The sequence below is a fragment of the Humulus lupulus genome, chromosome 2 (genome assembly GCF_963169125.1).
Source record: "Humulus lupulus chromosome 2, drHumLupu1.1, whole genome shotgun sequence".
Taxonomy (NCBI): Eukaryota; Viridiplantae; Streptophyta; class Magnoliopsida; order Rosales; family Cannabaceae; genus Humulus; species Humulus lupulus.
In genome coordinates, this window is record NC_084794.1 from 19,199,967 (window position 1) to 19,227,373 (window position 27,407).

General features: G+C 32.7%; 1 protein-coding gene across 1 annotated transcript; it reads left to right on the forward strand.

Moving 5' to 3' along the window:
- The first annotated feature begins 20,685 nt into the window (after window positions 1–20,685).
- LOC133817418 (fasciclin-like arabinogalactan protein 13) lies at window positions 20,686–21,705 on the forward strand. The gene has a single exon (XM_062249929.1). It carries the CDS (start codon window positions 20,787–20,789, stop codon window positions 21,516–21,518), a length of 732 nt encoding a protein of 243 aa, XP_062105913.1. The 5' UTR covers window positions 20,686–20,786; the 3' UTR covers window positions 21,519–21,705.
- Window positions 21,706–27,407: the final 5,702 nt, after the last annotated feature.

Genomic DNA, 27,407 nt, shown 5'->3' on the forward strand with positions numbered 1-27,407 from the left:
GCCTTGTCAAGACTTGGGCTTCCAATATTCATTTTCCCTTCGTCTAATGGGCCCGATCTGGGCTTTAACTCCCTCGAAGGTGGCCCATGGACTTAGAGTGTGCATCTGTACATTTTGGAAGAAACGGGAATAACATATATATGTATATATATATCATTATGTGTGTTTTTATATTTGTTATAATTTTTTTATTTTACTAACTTTGTTTTCTATTTAAAAGAAAACAATTTGGTGTAATTTTTGGAGCTTTTTCTTTTGGATCTCTCTAGGTATGTATTATTATGTTTATGTATATGCATATATGTATATTAGTTTGTTTATGTAGGGCTGAACATCGAGCAAGTTTTAGGTTTTCGAGTGCTCGGGTTCGAGTTTGGTCGGGTTCGGGTGTAAGAAAATGGTACCAAACTCGTCCAAAATAATTTCAGATTTATAGGGTTTTCAGGTTTCGAGTGTCGGGAGGGCTCGGGTTCGAGTGTCAAACGGTCAATTTTCAAGTTTGGGCCTTCAATGGGCTTTGACAGGTTTTTTTGCAAAAATGTCATTTTTTGAGGTTTTTTTTACTTTTGTATTGTATTTTTTTCAAGTTTTTCATGTTTTTTTAGAAACCTAATTTGAACATAATGTATAAAAAGTAAAAATAAACATAATGTATAAAAACAAACATAATTTTCGTGCCACATTTTCATCATGCCAAACATAATGTATAAAAACAAACATAATTTCAACATAATTTATAGAAAGTTAGAAATTTCATAAAGTCTCTTCCCTAACTAATGTCCATCAAAAGTTCAAATTTAAAATACAAACATAAGAAAAGAAAATAAGTCATAAAGTCCAAAATAGGTATAAACGTCCAAATGGTATATACTAAATACTAAACAGTAAACACTAAAAGATTTGGTTCATAAAGTCCAAAAAATACAACCATAATTCCCTAAACAAACTTTAGTTCTTCCAAAATACAAAGTTATTTGTCCTTCTTTTGTTCTCCTTTCAAATTTTGAAACTTCAATATCCAAATCCAAACCTTTTCAAAATAAAATATAAATGAAAGAGTAAATAAATAGCAACTTAAGAAAATAAGAAAGTTCTTACTTTTTCAATTCCCAGATTGTTATTCAAACGATGAGGTTGTTGAGGTTGAAACTGAAGATGGAGCATGAACAGAGGGAACTGAAATATTAGAATATTATTAAAATAAAGATAAATATTATAATATAAAATACTTAGACACTTGAATTGAAATAATGAAAAATCCTAATAAAATTACTAGACTCAAGATCATCAGAGGTTTGAAGCACTTCTACTTCATCCATGTAGTCTCGAACAATGATAGGTTGATGTGAATCGCTCCACCAATTATTGAGATGAATTAATGCTTCAACCATCCTTGGGTTTAGTGAACTCCTAAAAGGGTCCAAAATTTGACCCCCAGTTGAAAATGTCGCCTCAGAAGCAACTACGGTAACTGATATAGCTAACACATCACAAGCCATGAGCGACAAGATCTTGTATTTGCATCCACTACTCGCCCACCATCCCAAAATATCAAAATTCTGACTTGGTAGCTCTGCTGCCTTCTCCAAATACTTATCGACCTCATTTTTTTTCTTACCGTCATCCTTCTCCATTTTTTTGCCACATACTCATCATGCAAGTTACGTGACCTCTTACTCTTGCTACTGGTACTAGTGGTGGTAGGTCGAGCAGACATGACATATGAAGATGAACCATAAACAATAGCTTGAGACTGAGTCATTGATTGATCAACATGTGTATCAATTGACTCATGATATTGATCAAACATTGCCCGTATATTTTGCTCCACCCCTTTAACTATCATAGTGCATGTTACATCATCATGAATATCACTAAAGTAATGATGGCGATATTCAAGCTTGTATTTGGGGTCAAGAACCAAGGCAATCAAAAGTGCCTCATTACATTCATCAAGCTTTCCCAAATACTTGTCATATTTTTGCTTCATATTCTTTGCCATGCCACGCAACAACTCATCATCAAGTGTTAAGTCATTCAACTCATGTTGCATGTTGCATATTTCAATGAAGTACTTATTAGCGGTGACGTATGTGGACCCACTAAACTTCAATGTTACATCATAACATGTCTCCAAAAATCTTACAAAAACTTACGCATCCTGTCAATGTTTTACAGATGGTGGTCCCTCCTTTGGCTTCCCATCTTTGTCAGCCTAATTAAAATATTTTGAATAATTTCCATCACCTTCCATTCTTTCAATTTCCTTTCAAAATTTGAGTGCACAATTAAGTATGAGGAATGTCGAGCTCCACCTTGTTTGGACATCTAAATAGAGAAGTCTCTTGCATTCGATCCCTTCCTCTTTCACACATTCCTTAAACGTTATAAGCCTAGAAGGGGAAGACATAACATATATCACAACATTTCTAATTGCAACAATGGACTCATGTTTTTCCTTCAATCCTTCGCTGACAATTAAGTTTACTATATGAGCACAACACCTTATTTGTAAGAAATTTCCTTCCAAAATAAGTCATTTCCCTATATCTCTGAACTTCCTCTTCAAGTACCTAATGGCAACATCATTAGAGGAAGCGTTGTCTACCGTAATGGTAAACAACTTAAGATAAACCTCAATCATTTAGACATCGCTAGATCTCTTTGCCAATAGTTTCCCCTTTATCATTTATCACTTGACAAAATGTAATAATTCTTTTTTGGTATGCCTAATTATTATCAATCCAATGAGCTGTGATGACCATGTAATTCATAATTTGGATGGAAGCATATGTGTCTGTAGTAATAGATAGCCTCTCATTGCTCAAAACATTTTTCAATGTCACATTCTCTTCTTCATATAACTTCAAAACATCCTTAACAACAGTCATTCGAGAAGGGATCACAAACCTAGGTTGAATATTTTTCACAAATTTTTTTAAGCCCTCGCCCTCAACATGTCAAATGGTAACTCATCTAACACAATATATTGTGTAAGGGCTATCCTACAAGCTTCTTTGTTATAAGCCAATGCTACTAAGCTTGTTTCCCCCTCTTTTCCTCCCTTAACTTGTTCAAAACTTAAAATCTTCTATTTTTGGTCGTTTATCCTCCATGGACTAAGCTCACAAACATTCCTAAAATAGTTCCATAGATGACTTGTCCCATGTTTTCTCATGTCACAAAAAAAAAAAAAAAAAAAAAACAGATGCACAATAGTTGCACATACACTTAGGTGGAGGAGGCTTTTCCAAAGGATTGGTTATTGATGCGGTCGGGGGAGAAGGAAGGTCTTCCTAGGTGAAATGTTTCCAAATGGAAGACAATTTTGCCTTTTTCGTAGGGAAGGGAGGCTTAGTAGTAGAAGAAGGTTTACCCATTTTCCTTCTACCCCTAAGTTGACCTTTATTTGTGGGGTTATCAGTGGCAGGAGGAGGTTGATCTTGATTTTTTTCCACATGAGTTTCATTGACTTCCTCAGTATCTATCACCTAATACAAATGACTTAACAAAAATACATAACTAGATGTAATCAACAGATTAGCACACAAGCCTATAATCCACTACAACTGAGAAGCACACATTCACACACAAGCCTAGAATCCACTAAAACTGAGCAGCACTCATTCACACACAAGCCTAGAATCAACTACAACTGAGCAACACACAGCATCACACATTCACACACAAGCCTAGAATCCACTAAAAGAAAGATAATAGATTAAGATTTACCTAAAGATTTTTAGTAGAAGCGAGTCGCAACTTCTTCAAATTTATCGACCACTCGGCACTCACCTTCTTCTCAAACTCGCTACAAAAATAAACATACATTTTTAAGCATATGGCCTCAGACATATATATATATATATAAAAATATATACATACCAACTAATTAAATAGATTAAATAAATTCAAAACAAAAAAAATAGGATCTATTATAGTGGTTGCCTTTGATTTAAACACACATATAATGATATGCATAGTATGTCCATTTGATTTGAACATAATGACCGCATATGAACGTTCTTGTATTATTTACACCAAAAAAACTTTCAAAACCATTAACATAATCACAATCTATTAATGTTCACTCCTATATCAAACACAAACAATAATATTTATAAATTTCATATTAGTTTAAGAGATAAGAGTGTATAGTATATATTATATACCTGCCTCTGCCTGAATATGAGTTGCTGCTATGAGTGGTGTTGGTGTTGCCTGCCATTCCGACCTCCTGTGCATATTTTCGTGCCTCCGATCTACTTGAGTGTGAGAGACGAGAGGTGAGATACGAGAGAGCTTGGGACGGAGGGGCAGTTAAGCCTGGGTGTGAGAGACAGAGTGGGGCGAGAAGGTCGAGACTCGAGAGAGGAGACGGATGGAGAGAGGCTGGCTCAGATTGGGCTTGGGACAAAGCCATGGAGGGGTGACTGGGATTAGGGATAATGGCGTCGTGGGGCCACTGGGGCTGTCCGCTAGGGATGGGATTGGGGAAGAGAAACTAATCAGGATAGGCTTGGGACAGAACCACAGAGGGGCGGCTGGGGTTAGGGATGGTGGTGCTGTGGGGCCGGTCGATGGGGCTGTCCTCTGGGGACGAGGTCGTGGAAGAGAAAGTAGTCGAGAGAGAGAGAGAGAGAGAGAGAAAGGTAAGGCAGAGAGGTACACAGGCTTGGGGGGGCTTAGGGCTTAGTTTAGATAGACACTTAGACTTAGGAATTTATAAAAAAAAATCTGGTTTTTTTGTTTTCAGATTTCGGGTTTAACCCAAACCCGCACGCAACTCATACACTAAACTCGAACTTGAACCCAAACTCGAACCTAAACCCATTTGGGTTCGAATCAGTTTGGGTGCACCTGAATTTTTCAGGTTTTGGGTAGAACCGGGTTTGGCGGGCTCGGGTCGGTCGGGTTTTTGGGTTTTGCATGTTAAATGTTCACCCTTATGTTTATGTGTTTATTGATAAATTTGTTATTTAGAAATTAAAATTGAAATTTTTTATCATTGTTTTACTTAATTTGGTACATTGCAATTAATAATTTGGTTAAGTTTAGTTTAGGTAAAAGTTTTGCTCATTGTTTGTAATTTAATTTTGGTTGTATTTGAAAGAGGTGTCTCTTATTTCTTGTTTTAATATTATTATAATTTACAATTGTTAGAGGAGTTTGAATATCCTAAATATTCATCCATACTGAAGTAGGTTGTGAGATACATATTGTGTGTTGTGATGATAACGGAAGGTTATGAACTTATATGTATTAGTGAAGTAGGTTCTGGGAAATGTTTGTGTGTTGCGGAGATATAAGGAAAAAACTTATTGTGTGTTGTTTGATTTGTTTTTTTTAACTATTCACATATGGCTTTGTCATTAGTAAAGGGGAGATGTTGCCCAATTTTTTTTGTAGATTTATGTATTAATTTATCAGGGATAGGGTCGGGATGGAGTCGGGGGTCGAAATGGGATTGAGGATAGGGTCGGGATAGAGTCATGGGTCGGGGTCGTGGGTCGAGATCGTGGGATAGGGTCTTTTTAGGAAAGAGATAGGGTCTTTATATGGTGGGGATCAGGTCTTTATAGGGTTGGAGGTCGAGATAAGGTTTTTATAAGGTCGAAATGGGGTCAGGGATAGGGTTGGGGGTCGGGATATGGTTGGGTGTCGGGAAAGGCCTTTATAGGGTTGTGGTTAGGGGTTAGGGATAGTATTCAACTTTATAAATCATCATAACAAATCATAAAATGACATAATATTTGACTTTTGTAATTTTTTGTTATACATATAGGATAGGATGTTTATAGGGTCGAGGGTCGGGATAGGGTCTTCTAGGATCGGGGCGCGGTATATGGTCTTTCTAGGGTCGGGATAGGGTCTTATAGGGTTGGTGGTCGGGATAGGGTCTTCTAGGATCGGGGCGCGGTATATGGTCTTTCTAGGGTCGGGATAGGGTCTTATAGGGTTGGTGGTCGGGATATGGTCTTTATAGGGTTGCGTGTCGGAATAGGGTCTCTATAGGGTCAGGATAAGGTCGGGGGTCTGGATATGGTCTTTATATGGTCAAGATAGGGTCTTATAGAGTCAGGGTCGGGATAGGGTCTTTTAAGGATATGATAGTTATTATCACATAGTGATAATTGCTATTATTTCTAATAACAAAAAAATAATTATTATTTCTAATAACAAAAATTTATAGACATAGATCTAACGGATGTCTTGGGGATAGTAATCCTAATCAATGTATTCATCTAGTATTCGTCTCGATATACCTTGATGTCCAACTTGATGGGCCCTTAGAAATGATGATTTTCATGAGAAAAAAGGATATGTCTCAATGAAATTCGACACACCTCGACACACTTCGATGGGCCAAGATAAAACTCGATGGAATTCATAAAAATGCATAAATTTTCAATTGGGTGTCCGTTTGAGGTGATTTGTTTTTTAAATTTTGGGTATATTTTAAGGTCTACACGTTTGAGATGTTTATATATACATTTGGGAATTTTAAAGCTTTAAAACACTTTAAAGTTCAAAAAAATACCCCAAGTTTTTTGAATTGGGGTATTTTTTAAGCTTTCAACTTCCCAAATGTCTATATAAATGTCTTAAACATGTATTTCTCGAAAAAAATACCCGAATTCAAAAAAGAAATCACCTCAAACGGACCCTCCAGTGAAAAGTTATGCATGTTCAATGAATTGTATCGAGATAAAATTGAGGTCTGTTGAGGTGGCATCGAATTCATTGAGGCAAATCATTATTTTTCACCAAAATCTTGATTTTTAAGGCCCCATCGAGTTGGGCATCAAAATCTATTGAGGCGTGGTATAACCATGTTTTACTGCATGTATTTTTATTTGGAAAATCACCAGATGCATATGGGCTATGCTTTGGTTGCATCTTGAGATATTCGTGGTTTCATGTGCCACGTGTGATCAGTTTGTTTAGTTATGTCTTAACTAATTCTATTTAGTTTGTTAATGGGTTTTTCTGTTAGGTTCTTTACCTGCCTTTAAATACTGCTCAGATTTTTATTTTGAGAGTTGAGCTAACCATTCCATTGTTGTAGAGAGTTTCTTTGTTCTTGTTGTTTTTCTCTCTAACATTTTTGTTGCGTGTTTCTTGGTTAGAAGTTCTTTGTTTTCCAAATTCTTCAAGGAGATGAATAGAGGGATCTGTTCTTAATGTTTCTGAAGGGATTTCAGAGTTTTTGTGCTGGGGGGATTTCAACCATTATTCTAAAGGGAGTTAGAAGTATAGAAAGTTGAGTAGGAGATTCAACTTAGGGTAAATTGTAAATCTTGCTGTGTGTTTTAGTTTGTTCTTTAGCAAATTGACATTTTGGTTTTGTAATTTGCAAAGAACAAAAGTTTACTATAATGAAGTGATTTACCCTTAGAAGTATAGAAAGTTGAGTGGGAGATTCTACTTAGGGTAAATTGTAAATCTTGTTGTGTGTTTTAGTTTGTTCTTTAGCAAATTGACATTTTGGTTTTGTAATTTGAAAAGAAATAAAGTTTACTATAGTGAAGTGATTTACCCTGATCTTTGTGACCTAAAGAGTAGCTGATTTTTATCAGAGAGCCTTATAAAAATTTGCTAGTGTTCTTTACTGTCCAGCCCTTGTTCTTTATTCTTTTGATTGAATCAAGTCTTTAATTCATAGATTCAAAAAGTAACTTTTTCAAGGTGCATCGAGACGACATCGAATTTCATCGAGGCAGATTATTTTTTTTCACAAAAATCTTGAATTTTAAGGCCCTATCGAGCTAGGAATCGAGGTGCATCAAGGTCTATAAAGGTGCAACGAGTTTCATCAACTTTTAGTGTTTCAGATCTGAAAAAAGTTGCGAAAAAAACCAAAAAAGCATGTCCACATTTGTTCGAAATGTATAGATTAGTGTTTTAACTAAAAGTTTTCTTAGTTTAAGCTTTGAATCATAAAAAAAAATTATGGTGTTAATGGAATGGGAGCTTTGAGGTGAGAGGAGATGGCGTTAATGGAGGTCTACCTTCCACATTAACGGTGGAGCTCCTCCTCATGGTGAAGAATGAATGATGATTCTGTATATTTTTTTCAAAACAATGAGTTGTGGCTGTCGTAGGTAGAAAGAAAGAGAGAAGAGAGAAATGAGAGAGAGAGAGAGAGAGAGAATAGAGGAATACAGGAATACAGGAATACGGGAGGAGTATTTTGGGAAGAATGGAAAACAATTGCTTATTTTTTATGTGTACAGTGTGATGTATTTTTTGATTTAGCCCCTCACATAATGCATAAAAACTCAAATTTTCCACAGAGAATTATCTTATTATGTGAAAACTGGAATGATTATTTGATTAAACATAAATTATTGGACTCTACTGATTTAGTTTTAACTTATACATGAAAGGAATGTTTGACAAAATAGTTCGTTTTTTATCTTTTTGCACAATAATTTTATATATAATTCTTTACACCATAACATTTCAGATAATATGGAGTGAGTGTATGGAAAAATAGTTTTTTTTAATCACTTTGCACAATAATTATATATATAAATATTTTTTTTGTAAAATAACATTTTTAGACATACTCGATGCTCAATCTAACATATTTGATATTGTATTGAAAATTCTCGACACACCTTATCTAGCTATTTCTAAAAGAAAACCAAAATCATCCAAAGAAGACCATTTTGCAAAGTGACATTAAAAAATAGTATATTTTCACTAATTACTATATAATTAACAAAAATATCAAATTAACAAAAATATCAATTTAGTCCCTATATTTTAGATAAATACCAATTTAAACCCTTTATTGTAAAAATTCCAATGATAACTCTCTGCTTCATAAAATTTATCAAAATTAACTCTCCACTTCGTTTTAATAAAAAAAATTCAATAAGATAATTTTATCCTTATTTTAATATAACTAATAACCATTTTTTAAATATCATATGACAATTTTTGTTTTCATAGAATATGTTTATTATATAATAGTGTGCCTGATTGATTATAACAAATATTGAATTTTTTTTTTTTTTTTTTTTTTAAATAATCTTCATATACATATTCTCATTTCTTTGTTGGTGTACAACATTTAAATCAATCCAATTACACAGAACCAATCCAATTACAATTGGAGTAGATTGGATTTGAATAGTCTGATTTTAATCGATTGGCAGATGACGCTATCAAAATCCAATTAAAAACCGATCCAATTACAAGTAATATATATTGAAAAATATTTAATTATCTATATTTCTGTAAATATATTAAAAATGTATTTATATTTCTTTTAATACATTATTATTGGCCAATTATTAGTCTTTCCCTGTACACTTTCACACCTAATTAGAGGAGAAAAAACTAAAAATATGCATCTATTCTCATCATTCTCTCTCATCTTCAATCTACTTCAAGCTTTTCACCAGACTAAACTTGTAAGCTTTTGAGCACTTGTTCTTTATTCTTTTGATTGAATCAAGACTTTAATTTATAAATTCAAAAAGTAATTTTTCAAGGTGCATCGAGATGGCATCGAATTTCATCAAGGCAGATTGTTTTTTTTACAAAAATCTTGAATTTTAAGACCCTATCGAGCTAGGAATCGAGGCGCATCGAGGTCTATCAATGTGCATCGATTTTCAGCAACTTTTAGAGTTTTAAATTTGAAAAAAAATTGCGAAAAAAACCATAAAAATCATGACTAGATTTGTTTGAAATGTATAGATTAGTGTTTTAACTAAAAAATTTCTTAGTTTAAGCTTTGAATCATAAAAAAATTATGGTGTTAATGAAATGGAAGCTTCGAGGTGATAGGAGATGGCTTTAATGGAGGTCTACCTTCCACATTAACGGTAGAGCTCCTCCTCATGGTGAAGAATGAATGATGATTCTGAATATTTTTACAACAATGAGTAGATGGCTGGCGTAGGTAGAAAGAAAGAGAAATGAAAGAGAGAGAGAGAGAGAAAGAAGAGAGGAATACGAGAGGGCTATTTTGGGAAGAATGACAAACAATTCCTTATTTTTTTATGTGTAAAGTGTGATGTATTTTTTTGATTTAGTCCCCTCATAATGCATTAAAACTCAAAATTCCCATAGACAATTATCTTATTATGTGAAAACTAGAATGACTATTTGATTAAACATAAATTATTGGGCTCTAGGAATTTAGTTTTAACTTGAAATAATTTTGATTTCAAATAACCCCTTTAATTTTTTATTTTATTTTTTAAAAAGTTTTATTAAAGAGCCAAGTATGAAAATTTTATAAATATACCAAATGTTTATATAAATATATATATAAGGAATGTTTGATAAAATTGTTTTTTTTAATCATTTTGCACAATAATTTTATCTATAATTCTTTACAAAATAACATTTCAAATAATATGGATTAAGTGTATGGCAAAATAGTTTTTTAATCACTTTGTACAATAATTATATATATATAATTTTTTGTAAAATAAGATTTTTAGACACACTCGATGCTCTATCTAATATATTCGATATTCTATTGAAAATTCTCGATAAACCCTATCTAGCTTTTTCTAAAAAATACCAAAATCATCCAAAGAAGACCATTTTGCAAAGTGACATTAAAAAATAGTCTATTTTCACTAATTACTATATAAGAAAAATATCACTTTAGCCCCTTATATTTTAGATAAATACCAATTTAAACCCTTTATTGTAAAAATTCCAATAATAACTCTATGCTTTATAAAATTTATCAAAATTAACTTTCCACTTCATTTTAATAAAAAAAAATTCAATAAGATAATTTTATCATTATTTAATATAACTATTTGAGTTAATTTAAACTAATAATAATTTTGTAAATATCATATGCCAATTTTTGTTTTCATAGAATATTTTGATATATATATATATATAATAGTGTACCTGATTGATTATAAGAAATAGTGAATTTTTTTTAATGTTTATTTTTTAAAAAATTGAATCTTCATCATTTCCATATTCTCATTTCTTTGGTGTACAACATCCAAATCAATCCAATTACACCGAACTAATCTAATTACATTTGGATTAAATTGAATTTGAATAATTTGATTTTAATTGGATTGGATCGAATTGGCGGATGACACTGTCAAAATCCAATTAAAAGCTGATCCAATTACATATAATATACATTGAAAATTATTTAATTATTTATATATTTTGTAAATATAGTTATATTTCTTTTAATACATTATTATTGATCAACTATTAGTTTTTCCCTATACACTTTCACACCTAATTAGAGGAGAAAAAACTAAAAATACGCATCTATTCTCATCATTCTCTCTCATTTTCAATCTACTTCAAGTTTTTTCATTAGACTAAACTTGTAAGGTTGATAACTTTATGTAGTTTGAATTTAAATAAATGGTGTTGTTTAAGTGATTTTTTGTATATTTTTAAGTTAATATTAAAAATCAAGTTTCATCTCAATTTTGAAAAAAAAATCAAATTCCAACTCGAAATTCAATTAAAAAAACCAAATCACTAATTGGATTAGATTTTGATGCTAATTGGATTGGATTGGATGATAATTTTCAAAATCCAACATTTAATTAGATTGGATTGGATCGGATGTCCACCCATAAATTACCTAGTATAAAGTTTTCTAATTCTTTATTCTCATTATCTACTGTTGAAACATTCAAAGTAAAATAACTTTATTTTAATTCATTTTAAATTTTCTCATTATCTATAGTTGTAAAGTTCAAAGCTAATTTTAAAAGTATTAATATACCATTTCCTTTTACACAAATGAATTTTTTCGGGGTATATGTTGTACCTATCGATCTATAATGATTAAAATAAAATATTACCCAATAATTTTCCATTATTAAATTTACCTATCAAATCATTAAAGTAGTACCCTTCTTCTTTTAGGAAAGATTACAAGAAACACACTAAACCAATAAGACTATAAGGAAAGGCCAAGGGCATATGAGCTGCAAGCAATGCAGCTTGAAGAGTAGGTAAGGAAACTAACTCCTTTCTCTCACACAGCAGATGCTTTCACTTCAGGCATATATATTTAGCTAGTAAATGAGCCATTACAAGTAAAACATGTACTCTAAAAAACAACCAGTTTCATATACATTATTATTAGTTTTAATAGTACTACTGTTTCAATAGTATTATTAATTTCTGTGTAATTCGAATAATAATTAATGGCTTTGAAGAGTAGGTGAGCGGCATTATTAATGTCTGCTCAATCCGTAAAACGAAGAAGAAATGAACGTTGATTTCACGTATAATACACCACCAAGTGGCAAGTACTACTGCCATAGCCTATAGCTTCAGCAACCGAGCTACAGAGAACCCATATACCTATATATATCAACTATAATATTCTTACACAATTCTTTAATTTGATTTAGTAGTTTCATTAATTTCTTAAACACAATATTCATAAAAATATGGTCATCCCTAACAATATTGTACGAAAGTCTGGAGGTTCAATGCTTTTTATTATAAATTAATAAGTTTTTTTTTTAATAAACACATATAATTATTTAAGATACTAATTTTGACCCTAAATCCATAAGATCTTTTCATCATTTTTTGTTTTCTAATAACAGGGGTAAAGTGAATGTTACATTATATCACTTAATATACGTATAAATATATGTAGTAGTTAAATATATATATATATATATATGTGTTGTAGTTGAATGTACACAAATTTTTTGACAGAAGAAAAATTAACGCAAAAGAGAACATATATTTAGAAAAATGGCAAATAGAGTAAAAACAAAGAAGAATAGGGACGTTTGAACCGATTATATGTAATAATGAATGGGATGCGATGTACGACCGAAGAGAAGAGATTTATTTTTTAAAAGAGTAATGGTTTTTGTATATGGATCTGTATAGAAAATGATAGCCCAGCTGATCAGGTACAGTACAACCATATATAATTTAATTAGTGGTTGATTTTATTTTCTCATTCTATTTATATATTTTAATAAAATAGATAATAATGACAATCATGATCATGAATTTGGAGCAAGGATTATTGGTAGAGAATTAAAGTATGCAATATAACATATTTTTGGTGCTAATTTCAAATATTATTAGAAATAATGTAAAACTTATTTATTATATACCAACGTGTATATATATATATATATATGTATAGTACATTATACAACCTAGCTATATTTAAAGTACAATATATAAATTATAGATAGTGATGAAAGAATTGGACCAATGATGATAGGACCTACCATGTAGCACTTTATTGTTTCAACAATACAATAATGTATTGTATATATTATTAATTTATGAATTTTATTTTTCGTTGGTATATATATTTTGTGGTTAACATGTACTGTTTGATAATATGGGTTGATAAGGGTAACCCACATGCCATGAAATGAAATTCCAGGCTGCCAAGAACAGAGAACATATATATTTTATATAGCCCTATAACCTTTTATATATATATACGATTAGTCTGTAATTAATTGATTAAACTATTCATGGAGACTGATCAAGATTTGCATTTTGTGCAACTTGCTATAACGGATATATATATATATATATATACTCTTAGCTAAATGAGGGCCCTACTATGTAGTTTTGTTGGATCTGTACTTGACCACCAAGTATATGTATCTATGAACATGGAAAGCTATAGTTTCCAATAATATTCTTATATATATATATATAATGGTTTCAAAATATAATTAATTTAGTTTCTGAAATTGTTTAATTGTTTCTGGGCAGTGAGCTCGTTGGCTGTGTCGGAATTTGGTAATGTCAATATATATATATAGGGTTGTCCACCATCTCTTTTTTCCTTATTTTGCCTGTAATTAAAAAAGTTTAGAATCGTCTTTCAAGAAAATATATATATATTTATATCAAGATCAACCAACTGATCATGGAATGTGAATGTATGAAACAAATTAATAACCTACCAATAAAAAAATATATTAGAATGATTTTTATATATAAACTAGAAAATATAACCGCGCTCCGCGCACTCTTTTGTAATTATTAAAACATATATATTTTAAAATATTTTTTGGGACATTGTGGGGAGGTGATTCATTTTCACCATACTCGTACAACATGTTCTTTATATGGACACATGAAGACATCTTGACTGTAATTTTCACCTTGTATTTTAGTTGTTTACCTATTTTGACCATTAATTTTTTTAAAATTAACTTGTGGACCTTATGTTTTGTCAAAAATTCAAAAATATGAATGTAAAGATATATTCAAAAATATGAATATTTTATTATTAAAAGTTAACATTTGGATACTGTATTTTGACAAAAAGTTAAAATATAAATAGATAGATTTTATTATTATTATTATATGTAAATATTTCAATTGTTAAGATATTTTAGAAAATAGAAAATGAATAAAAAAATTAGATTAAATGAGAAAATAGAAAGAGTGATTTGAAGAGATTTTAGAGTGCCACATAATCTCCTTGAAACTCTCATGTATATATATATATATATAGATAGATAGATAGATACACTATAATTATGTCATCGATATGTACGTAAAAGTAGTTATATAAATTTTATTCATTTAAGTATGATCAGTTTTGTAATTTACTAAAAAAAAAATTAATACATCATGCCAACTCAATATCTAAAAGTTTTTTTTTTTTTTTTTGAGCAAATTTATATCTAAAAGTTAAAAACCAGACTTGATAATCTATGTGAGAAATTCAAATAATAATATTTTTTTCTTCATAATATTAGCAACACTTATTCCTCATTTACTAATAAATTTAGCTTGTACTCTTTGTTAGATAAAATTTATCATCTGGGATATTAAGTAGAGCGAAAGAGATTGTAAATTAGGAAAATAAATACAAAATTAGCACTAACCGAGAGATGAGATTACTTTATTAATTCACTCCCCAAATATTGTCAAGAAATGATTGGTGACCTGGCTGCCTGTGTGGCACTGCTAAGCTGTCCTATGACTTGGGAGTAATATTATCAGAATATTCTTTGTGTACTAATCGTACAATTCTGTTATGATTTTGTTATCATTGTTTTCTGTGCTATATTCTTTTTGTAATCTTCCTACACCTGTAAATTGTACAACGGTCTGATTCCAAATTGTAATCCTTAAATATCAATGCAATTGCCTCATGCTCATTGAGCTGAGATTTCATTCGTTCAATACTCTGTTTTTATCATTTCTTAGCTTGGTATCTCAGAGCCAGGTTGGCCAACGCCATGGCAACAGATGATTCTTCTCAGACTCCGGTGACGACTCCAGTGCAAGTTTCACCAGCAGTTGGAGGCACAGTTGCTTCAGGAATCCACACAGCTGGATCCAGTGTGACTAACTCAACGGTGGCAACCCCCTTCAACAATACGCTCAGCCAACCGTTCACTGTGAAGTTAGATCGCAACAACTTTCCTCTATGGAAAACAATGGTTCTAACCATTATACGCGGGCATCGTCTGGAGGGCTTTCTCAATGGTGCAAAACCATGTCCAACAGAGTTTCTCACCTCTGCAAATGGTGTCGAGGGAGGAATCCCCATTGCAAATCCAGATTATGACTCATGGATTACCCATGACCAGCTTCTAATGGGATGGCTCTTCGGATCTATGACTGAAGGCATTGCCTCCGAAGTCATAGGATGCAGCTCTGCAGCCAGCCTGTGGACAGCTCTTGAAGACCTATATGGAGCTCACTCCAGAGCCAACATGGAGGATCTCAGAACCAAGCTTCAAACTGTTCGAAAAGGGTCTCAGTCTATGGCAGAATACCTGAAACAGAAAAGACTATGGGCAGACACTTTAGCTCTGGCTGGTGAGCCATATCCTGATAATCTGCTTAGAGGTAATGTCTTATCTGGTTTGGGTGCTGAATATCTCACAATTGTGGTCCCTCTGGAGGCTAGAACCACCATGTCTTGGCAAGAACTCTCAAGCACTCTCCTCAGCTTTGACAGCAAGCTTGAGAGGCTAAGCTCATTTTCATCTAATTCCAAACAGCTGGATAATCCCACCGTCAACATGGCACAAAAATCTTTTGGTCCTGGTTCCAACTCAAATCAAACCAAACGATTTGGACACAACTACTCTCATGGCCGTGGGAATCACCAATATCCTTCAGCACCCAGAGGAGGAGGAGGACCACGTGGTAGAGGCAGAGGAGGTAGACACAGCAACTCTAAACCTACTTGTCAGGTGTGTGGGAAATATGGTCATTCAGCTGCTGTGTGCTACAACAGGTATGATGACACCTACACTGGTCATCCACCAAACACAGATCCTCCTCAAGACAAACAACAACAGTATGCTCTAGTTGCTACACCTGAAAGTCTCCATGATGAAGGATGGTATGCTGACAGTGGGGCCAGCAATCACCTTACCTCTGAAGCTGGAAAGATGACAGGAAAAAGTGATTATGGTGGTAAGGATAAAGTCACTATAGGTGATGGCAGTCAGTTGACTATTTCTCAAATTGGAAATAGTAAACTGAACACCTCATTTGACTCTCATTTAATTTTAAAAGATGTCTTACATGTACCTGCTATAACAAAAGATTTGATTAGTGTTTCAAGATTAACTCATGACAACAATGTATCCATTGAATTCTTTGCTGGTTCTTGTTGTGTGAAGGATCGAACAGGGAAGGTGATTCTGAGAGGAGTGCTTAAAGATGGTCTCTACCAGCTTGGAAATTCTTCTTTGTCTCCTTCCAATTCCTGCTATCAGTCACATGTCAGTACCTACTCCACTCAAGTTCAGCCATCCAGAAATGCAATTTCAATTTCCCTAAAGGATACCTGGCACAGAAGGCTAGGTCATCCATCTTTACCTGTTCTAAATCAAGTGCTAAAGTTGTCAAATGTCAAAAGTTCTATTAATGAAAAACCTTGTTTTTGTGATGCTTGTCAATTCGGGAAATCACATGCTTTACCTTTTAACAATTCCACTAGTAGAGCAACTTCCATTCTTGACATAATACACACTGACCTTTGGGGTCCAGCTCCAATTGCATCACACACCAATTATAAATACTACATTCACTTCATTGATGACCATAGTAGGTTTACATGGCTTTTTCCCTTGAAACAAAAATCTGATGCTTTACCTGCCTTTAAACAATTTAAAGCACTTGTTGAAAACAGATTTGAAAGGAAAATTAAAATGGTTAGAACAGATTGGGGAGGTGAATATGAGGCATTTTCAGATCTGGTTATTGAGTGTGGTATTGAGTTTCAACACTCTTGTCCTCACACCTCTGCTCAAAATGGCAGAGCTGAGAGGAAACATAGGCACATAGTGGAAATGGGGTTAACTTTATTAGCTCAAGCTCATATGCCCTTGAAATATTGGTCTGAAGCTTTCCAAACCTCTGTTTATTTGATTAACAGACTACCAACTGCAATTTTGAAAGGCAAATCTCCTTATGAGATCATTAATGGAAAAATACCTCATTACAAACTGCTAAAAGTGTTTGGAGTATCTTGTTTTCCTTGCATTAGACCATACCAAAAACATAAATTCCAATTTCACTCCATTAAATGTGTAAATTTGGGGTATAGTGAAGTTTACAAGGGTTATAAATGCTTGAGTCCACACGGTAGAATTTATATCTCTAGGAATGTCATTTTCAATGAAAATGAATTTCCTTTTGAATCAGGTTTTCTCAATAATTACAAACCAGAAACAGTTCTTACCATGCAAACTCCTCACTCCTGGTTTGTGCTTCCTAATGCCTCTACTACAAAACAACATCAGAACTCTGACACCATATCAAACACTGCATCTACATCTGAATCAAATGCACTCTCCTCAGCATCATCTTCTCAATCCTCTGCACAATCTCTGGTGAGTATCCCATACAACTCTGAAACTTTTCCCATGACACCTGCTGCTGATTGTGAAACAGCAGATGCAAGTTCACCACTGTCGTCTGTTGCTGAAGAACTAGAACAGGCTGTTCACCAGCCAACTGCTCCACCAGTTCACCCCATGATCACCAGAGCAAAAGCTGGCATCTTCAAGCCAAAAGTCTATATGAGCCAGGCCAAGTTTGATCTCACACACCATGAGCCTCTTACTGTTGAAGCTGCTCTTCAACATGACGAGTGGAATAAGGCAATGAATGATGAAATTCAGGCTTTGAAAAGAAACAAGACTTATCACTTGGTACCTTATTCTGATGCATACAACATTGTGGGTAACAAATGGGTTCACAGGATCAAATACAATGCAGATGGCTCCTTTCAAAGGTACAAATCTAGACTCGTGGCAAAGGGGTTTCATCAAAGGCCAGGCTTGGATTTTGGGGAAACTTTTAGTCCAGTGGTTAAGACTCCAACAGTGAGAGTTGTGCTCACTCTAGCTGTGACTAGAGATTGGGTGATTAGACAGTTGGACATCAATAATGCCTTTCTCAATGGCATTTTGGAAGAGGATGTTTATATGATGCAGCCACAAGGTTTTGAATCTCCTCAGTTTCCTAACCATGTGTGCAAGCTAAACAAATCAATTTATGGCTTGAAACAAGCTCCAAGAGCTTGGTACGATCAGTTCAAGAACACACTTTTGAAATGGCAATTTGAAAACTCCAAGGCAGACACTTCCTTCTTCATTCTCAAAAGACCAAGGTTTGTCATAATGCTACTGATCTATGTTGATGATATAATCATCACTGGAAACAACACAAGTGAACTGGATCTGTTCATCACCAAACTTAACAAAATGTTTTCTCTTAAGGATCTTGGTCCACTGAGTTATTTTCTGGGTATAGACGTTTTTCGAGACAGCACTGGAATCTATCTCTCACAAGGAAAATACATAGCTGAACTCTTGCAAAAGGCAGACATGGCGAATTTAAAACCAAGTCCCACACCAATGGTAGCAGGAAGACCACTGTCACTGAATGATGGAGAACCTCTGAACTCACCAACAAACTACAGAAGCATTGTAGGGGCCCTGCAGTACCTAAGTCACACCAGACCCGATATATCCTTTGCTGTCAACAAATTGAGCCAGTTCTTAAAAGCTCCTACAACAGCTCACTGGAATGCTACAAAAAGAATTCTGAGGTATCTCAAAGGTACCATGTACCATGGACTGCATATATCTCCTGGTGAACATCTGAATCTAATTGGTTTTTCTGATGCCGACTGGGCATGCTGTCCTGATGACAGAAAATCTATTGCTGGCTATTGTGTTTTTATGGGAGACTCTCTCATTTCTTGGTCATCAAAGAAGCAAACTGTTGTAGCCCGCTCAAGTACTGAATATGAGTATAGAGCATTGGCTCAACTTGCTGCAGAATTATCTTGGCTGCAAGGACTTCTTAAAGAAATGAAAATACACTTGTCTGCAACTCCTATTATTTGGTGTGATAATATGAGTGCAAATGCCATGACTGCCAATCCAGTGTACCATGCAAGAACTAAGCACATAGAGCTTGATGTGCACTTCATTAGAGACAAAGTAATGCAAAGGCAGTTAGATGTTAGATATGTTCCCTCTCATGATCAAATAGCTGACTGCTTGACCAAGGGATTGTCACCAACCAGATTTCACTTTCTGAGAGACAAACTTCAGGTGAAGGAATCACCCTGCCGTTTGAGGGGTGGTGTCAAGAAATGATTGGTGACCTGGCTGCCTGTGTGGCACTGCTAAGCTGTCCTATGACTTGGGAGTAATATTATCATAATATTCTTTGTGTACTAATCGTACAATTCTGTTATGATTTTGTTATCATTGTTTTCTGTGCTATATTCTTTTTGTAATCTTCCTACACCTGTAAATTGTACCTGCACCTGTAAATTGTACAACGGTCTGATTCCAAATTGTAATCCTTAAATATCAATGCAATTGCCTCATGCTCATTGAGCTGAGATTTCATTCGTTCAATACTCTGTTTTTATCATTTCTTATCTAATATATATATATATACATATGTATATATATGGAAAATTTTGGGGTCTTTAATTATTATGGATAAGTATTTTTAATATTTTTAGTATATAAATAAGGTGTAACTCAATATTTATTTTTATAATACGGTATATACAAGAGATTTTTTATGAATTTTTAAGAGATTTTGAATAATTTAGGATGTCGAAATTAAGATTTAATAACAGCTTATTGCATGTACTTATAAATGTTGAAACAAATATGCATGCAACAAATTGTTTGAACTTTAATTTTGACATCTTAAATTATTTAGAATTTATTGAAAATTTGTAGAAAATCTTCTATGACTACATTATACATCATTATGTAAAATAAAAATTACAACTTATCTATATACCGAAAATAATTAAAAATATATATTTGTAATAATCTCAAACAACAGTAGGGTATATATATATATATATATATATATATATGTGCATCACGGCCCCAAATGTCCACGTAAATTGTTAGTTGAGATCTACTGGTAATTGCATATATATTTTACTCACCAAAAGGAATCTCCCACAAACTATTAATGCATTCCCATTATTAATTCATTAATTAATTTCTTCATAAATAACAATAACATAAACTTAAGTAGTCAATTAATTAATATAATTTCACTATATATTCACACATAATAACTTTTTTTTTTTTTGGAGTTCTACTCCAATATATATATATAATTTTTTTTAAAAAATGATTAGCCAGCTCATAATTCCAACAAGGAAGGTTCCTCTCAAGAGACCCTCATCCCATAAAACCCCGCCCCACACACCCCATAACACACCACAAAATCAAGGTAGAGCTCTCTCATTCTCATATTTCACACTACCAAAGCTACTACTCATCATCGCTCTCATGGCTTTCACACCTCTCTCTTTCCTCCTCATTACTCTCACTCCATTATTCCTCTTCTTCTCCCACCAAGTCTCCGCCCAAGCCCCGGGCCCCGCCGCCGCCGGCCCCCTCAACTTCACCGCAATCCTTGAGAAAGGTGGCCAATACACCACCCTCCTCCGCCTTCTCTCCGACACCCAAGTAGCAAACCAAATCGACAACCAACTCAACACCTCGTCCGAGGGACTAACCGTCTTTGCTCCGACCGACAATGCCTTCAACAACCTCAAAGCCGGAACCCTAAATGGCCTCTCCCGTGAGGACCAAGTTAACCTCATTCTCTTCCACATTTGCCCCAAGTACTACACCCTATCGGACCTCCTCACCGTGCCCAACCCCGTCAGGACCCAGTTCTCCACCGACGGCCTCAACTTCACCGGTCAAGGCCGCCAAGTCAACGTCACATCCGGAATGGTCGAGACTCAGGTCAACAATGCTCTGAGGATGCAGTCCCCCTTGGCAGTTTACCAGGTCGACGCTGTTTTGTTGCCCCCAAGTCTTTTTGGAGCTAAGCCACCGGCCTCAGCTCCTCCTCCGGCGAAGAGTACTCCAGCAGCCAAGGACGGCAATAATACCAAGACAAAGGCCTCCGGGCCATCGTCCGATGATAGTACCGGGGATTCGAGTAAGACACGTGTAGGGTTGGGATTGTTTGTTGGGATTGGTATTGCTTGCATGGCTGCTCTTTCTTGAAGATGATGATCAGTTTAACGTGAGAAAAAGATAAGATATCGAACAGTTCTTTTGTGCCGTTCGTGTGAAATTTGGCGTATATTTGTATCTAAAATTCATTGTCGTTTTGTATTCTTTTTCTTTCTTCTTCTTTGAATTTGATTGTGAATTTTTTTTTTTATTGATGAGCTGAATACTCTTTCTTCTTTTTTGATGTTTTAATTTATTTATCAATTTCTACAAATCAGAGGGTGGCTAAGTTCAACAACGCCGGATCATTTATAAAGAGAGAAAAAAAAAATAGTGACAAAATGCTTGTTTTTGTAATGTACTACATGTATATACATTAACTATTGAACCGACAAATAAAAAGACTATATTTTGATCAAACGACCATGATTAGTGTTTGGACAATTTTTTTATTATTATTTCATATTTCAATAACGTACAATATAGGCAATAAAAATAGTAGTTATGACCTTTGAAAAATGATTAATTGAAATTAATGTGCTGGGCAATAAGTCAAACATAAAATAGGAAGAAAATAAAAAGAGAGTTCAAATTAACTATAGCCAATTATGATCTACTTTTTAATTTTATATTCGTTTTTAATTAATATACTATTAAAACTTATAACTATATTAGCTAATTTCATAAAATAAATAAAAGTTTTGGAATTTTTTTTGTTGGGATAACGATATATATAATATATATAAATATCTTTAACTTTTCAAATTATTTGGATATCAATGAAAAAAAAACGATGAATAAATTAAAAATTATAAAAAATTATTCTAATTTAGAAAATACCTTCTCAAATGATTTTTAATTTTTTTTACTTAAATACCATCAAAATAAATTTTTTAACCCTAAAAACTAAAATTTAGTTTGAAGAACCTTAGCCAAATGTGTAGCTATATCTAAAACTTTGGGTTTTTGTGAAGTAAAAAATATTAATAGAGAGAGATCAGATAAGGTAGAAAAAGGAAATTAAGAATGTGCCTTTAAAAATGCTTTTTTTAGACAAATTTGTTATTTTTATCCCAATTTCCGTAGTAAGTTATTTTCCCTTTGTCTTTATAATTTAATTTCTTGCCCCCAGTATAATATTCGATCAGCCTTCACAAACCAACAAAAGGCCTTAATTCATGGTGTTTTATGGCAGCATCTACCTTATTATATTGCACTTATTAACTTTTGGTAAAAAATAGTTAAACATGAATTGCCAAAACTTGTCGTACTATTATTAATTGATTTTTTATTTCTTTTATTAAAAACTTTAAATCATGCACCATCTATGAAACTAGGCACAAGTGAGTTAGGATCCAATCGAGAAAACAACTCCTTAATTAATTTTGATTGTTTAATATGGATTGGATCCTAACTAGCTATAATGAGTGATAATTTTAACAATTAATTAAACCCCATTTTCAAGGACAACTGTGGTTTTTAGATGTGCCACATCACAGTTTTACAAGTTACAACTCATAATACAGTCATAGCTAGAAAATTAGCTTATTATTATGAGATGAGTACAGAACTTAAATATTAATAAAAGGTTGGCTAAGTCGACCCCAAACTCTTAAAACTTGAATCCCACACGTGCCTGTGTCAGTGGTATCCACCCTATTAGAATTGACTTCTAATCCAAGTGAAGCCACTCCTATTTTATTTCTTAGTTATATATATATATATATATATATAATATATATTAATTTTAAACATTAATAATGTCATGAGCAATCAAATAAATTATATAATTTAATTAGTTGTCAAAGTTCTGTTCTCTATTTGGCACCATTAGCTGTAGAGAAACTAAAAGCAATATATATTCTTTAAATATTGATGCTTTATGTGTAGGTTCAGAGCGATGTCCACTAGGAAAAATTAGTTCTTCGTACATAAAATGAAAATTCGAGACATTCAATCAAATAATTACATTATTGATCTAACAGTCATCAATAATTTTTATAAAAATAAAATAAAAATAGAGGAAATTACATCTTTTATAAGTTTTTTTTTTAACAAGTTTACAAAAATATTGTTTTTTTCTTTTCAAATGAACTTATTTATGGCTTTTAAAAAATTCAATTTTATGCATTTAATTTCCTATATTTTTGTATAAAAATTGGTGTATGCCATAATTTTACTATTAATTAAGTTTATCTAAATTAGGAGATTATTTTAGTCATTTAAGTATTTTTCATTTGATTATTTTTATATTAGTTTAAGTATACAATATTGACTTAGTATTTTAAAAATGGAACTTAATCTATTTTATCATTTTTATATTGTTTATTGTTTATTTTTCATAATTTAGTGTTACAATTTAAAATCACAAATATATTTTCACTTTATTTTTTTTAGTTTTTATCTCTTCAACTTCTCTTCTCGTTGACGTCTTATTTCTCCTTCCTCTTTGTCAAACTTTTTTGGAGAAAACTTCTTATTATAAGTTGTCTCTCATTCAACTCAAAATATTTTATTATTTATTATCATTTTTTTTAGTACATTAAAAAAATCAAATCAATTTTTTTGTTTTAACTTTTTTTTTACATTATTTTTAAAGAACATGACTATTTTTTCCTTGTTTGGGTTAAGTAATTAATAACAATCACATTTTCATATATAATTTTTTTTTTTTAAATTTGGATGTTCCCGTCATGGTAACCAGATACCCATTCACGTTTTCATATCAGAATTTTTTCTTCAAATGTGAATGTTTACATCAGGGTAACTGGTTACCCATCAATGTTTTTTATATCTATTTTTTTATTTCCAAATTTGAATATTCCTATCAGGGCTACTGGTTACTCATTCAAGTTTTCATATCTAATTTTTTTTTTTTTCAAATTTGGATTTTCCTCTAGGGTAACTGGTTACCCATTCACATTTTCGTCATTTTTTTTTCTTCAGATTTGAATGTTTCCATCACGGTAACTGGTTACCCATTCACATTTTCATATCTATTTTTTTCTTTCTGAATTTGGATGTTCCTATCAGGGTTACTAGTTACCCATTCAAGTTTTCATATATATATATATATATATGTTAACCGATATTTTCGGCAACTATATTAATGAATACTATTTGCTAGTGATAATAATGAAAATGGGAAATCAACACGATGTTTTTACGTGGTTGGGGCGTTAACTAGCCTTAGTCCACGAGTCCATATATTAGAGCGAGAAGAAGCTTTTACAATGGAGTTTTCTAACTATATCTGGACAGAGTCTCTGCCCTTTTTTTTCTCTCCCCCTTTCATGTTGTCCTCAGCTTATATTTATAAGCTGAGGGGGTCATCGGGTCTGGGCCGCATCCGACCCAGGCCCATCAGAGGAAAGTGTAGAGGGGCCATTTCTAGTGAAGGCCCAATACAAAAAGATATACAATGCACATAATACAAACCAGCTAAGGCCCAATTAGTTGACCTGAGACACAAGCCTTCGCCCGAAAAAACTGCGCTTGGGCTCTGATCACTTCGAGTCACGAGGCTGATTCAGGAGACAAGACCGGTCAGAGTACTTGGCTGCGCAGTCCTGACACATCAATGGACAATCCCAATGCTGCCTTTTCTGCAGGCGAAAAGTGGGGGGACAAGGCCCACGCAAATTGAGGCGGTCTCAGGATCCTGGGCGCCCGGGCCTTCAACTGGGGAGGAGGCGATCCAGGTCCGTTTACCTTTGGCCTGCTACATTTACCTCGGGCCCGGATCATTCCAGGCTCCGGGACGGGGACGCGTAACCCGCGACGCTCCGGGCGCCCCGGACATCCTCGGGACATTCCAAGCTGAAGATGAACCCGGAGGGACATCCCGGACCCTTCCAAACGGGCCCAATCTGGAGTTCCTGGGCCAGGCCCAAATGCCGAGTTGGACCACTGACCGCGGGCCAGGGCGAAGGCCCAAAGCCCTTCCAGGAAATGGGGATAACAATATATATCTACATATATTCTAGATTTGGATGTTTGCACTAGGATAACTGGTTACCCATTCACTTCTTCATATAATTTTTTTTCTAGATTTGAATATTCTCATCAGGGTAACTGGTTACTCATTCATGTTTTCATATTTTATTATTTTTCTTTTCAAATTTGGATGTTCCTATGAGGGTTGCAGTAAAAATAAAATTATGAAAAAATTAATTTGAATTTTTTTCACATATAGTGGAAAAAACTATAAAAAAATTACAATAGTAAAAGATAATAAATAATAAAATAGTAAAATAATATGTATTGTTAAAATATATGTGTGAAAAAAAATGGAAAGAGAAAAGAATAAGTACAAAAAAGAAGGAAAATTGAAGGAAAAATGAAGAAAAAATAAGGAAAAAACAGAGGAAAGAAAACTAAAAAAATATGATGAAAAAAATAAAAGAAATGATGAGGGAAAAAAAGATAAAAAAAACAAATAAATGAATAAAACGAAAAGAAGAAAAATAATGGAAAGTGGAAAGAAAAAATATGATGGAAAAAAACAGAGGAAATAAATGAAAAAAAAAATGAAAAATGGAAGAAGAAAAAATAGATGGAAAGAAATGAAAAAAAAAAACTGAAAAAATATGAAAAAAAAAAAACAAAACAATACAAATGAAGGGAAAAAATAGATAAATAAAGAAGAAGAAGAAGAAGAAGAAGAAGAAGAATGGAAAAATAAAATGAAAAAAAAAATGAATGAAAAAATTGGTAGAAAAAACGAAAAAAAGAAAAAGAAAAAAATGGAAGAAAAAAAATTGAAAAAAAACATAACTATGATAAAAAAATATGGCATAATTATATATTTTTTAAAATTTATGAGAAAAAAATTACATAAATATGAACTTTCAAATTAAAAAGACATAAAAAATAAAAAATTAAATGTATATATTTTTTTAAAAAAACTTTAAAATATTGTAAATATGAAAAAAAAAAAATCCCAAAAAAATATATGACACTAGTATTTTTGGGCTTTGAATTAAATTTAGGCCCAGGGCAATTAATTGAGGAAGCATTATTGCTTGCTCATCAAGACTTTGAATATATATTAGTCTTTGATTTACAACTCATTCATAGCTTTCTTAGGGGGTAACTAAGATGTATTCTTTCCAGCCAAGAAATCACTGCCATGATACTATTTACAGCAAATAACAAAGTGTTAGAGAGTACTGAAAGTGATGTTTCTCCTAAATAATACTCATCTCTTTTCTTTGTTAGAAAGAATGTATTTTCTCTTATTACACATGAAAGTGGTAGAAGTGAACAGTGTTGATTGTAATTTTCTTATTAAAAGATGTTATAATTATTTTGCATGGTAAAAAATTTCTATGAATTACTTAGCATCATTACTACAAAAAAAGAAAGGATATTTACCACGGTTTTTATGTTGAAAAGATATCGATTTTTTGTTATTTTTCATAAACTTATGTCAGTGACATAAAAAACTCTTAAAGCTCGTCATACTTCGATTTTTACTGTAATATGATGTTATAGTTTAGGTTATTACATCAATTTTGTACTAAAATCGATGTAATAGCCCCACTTTTAATGTTGATTATTGTAGTTTGAAATTAACATTAAATGTATGTATAATTTTTTTTTAAAATAGTAAAAATACACACCATATAATGTATTCAACAAGCGCATAACAATAATGTATAAACTAATCCAACAATTATGTATGATCAAAAATTGTGATTCAAAAACATAGAATTACATATCTTAGATTCGATATCAAAGAACAACTATTCTAAGTGCAAGTTTGAGTGAAGATTCCTCTACCAAATTACATTTATAATATATTTAGAAGTTGTAAATGCATGTTTATATGAAAGAATGTCAAGAAATGGAAATCAGAAGGGTTTTTACCATTTAAAACCCTTAAGTTTTAACTAAATACCAGATATAACTATGTATTTTTAAAAATACCACAACAGA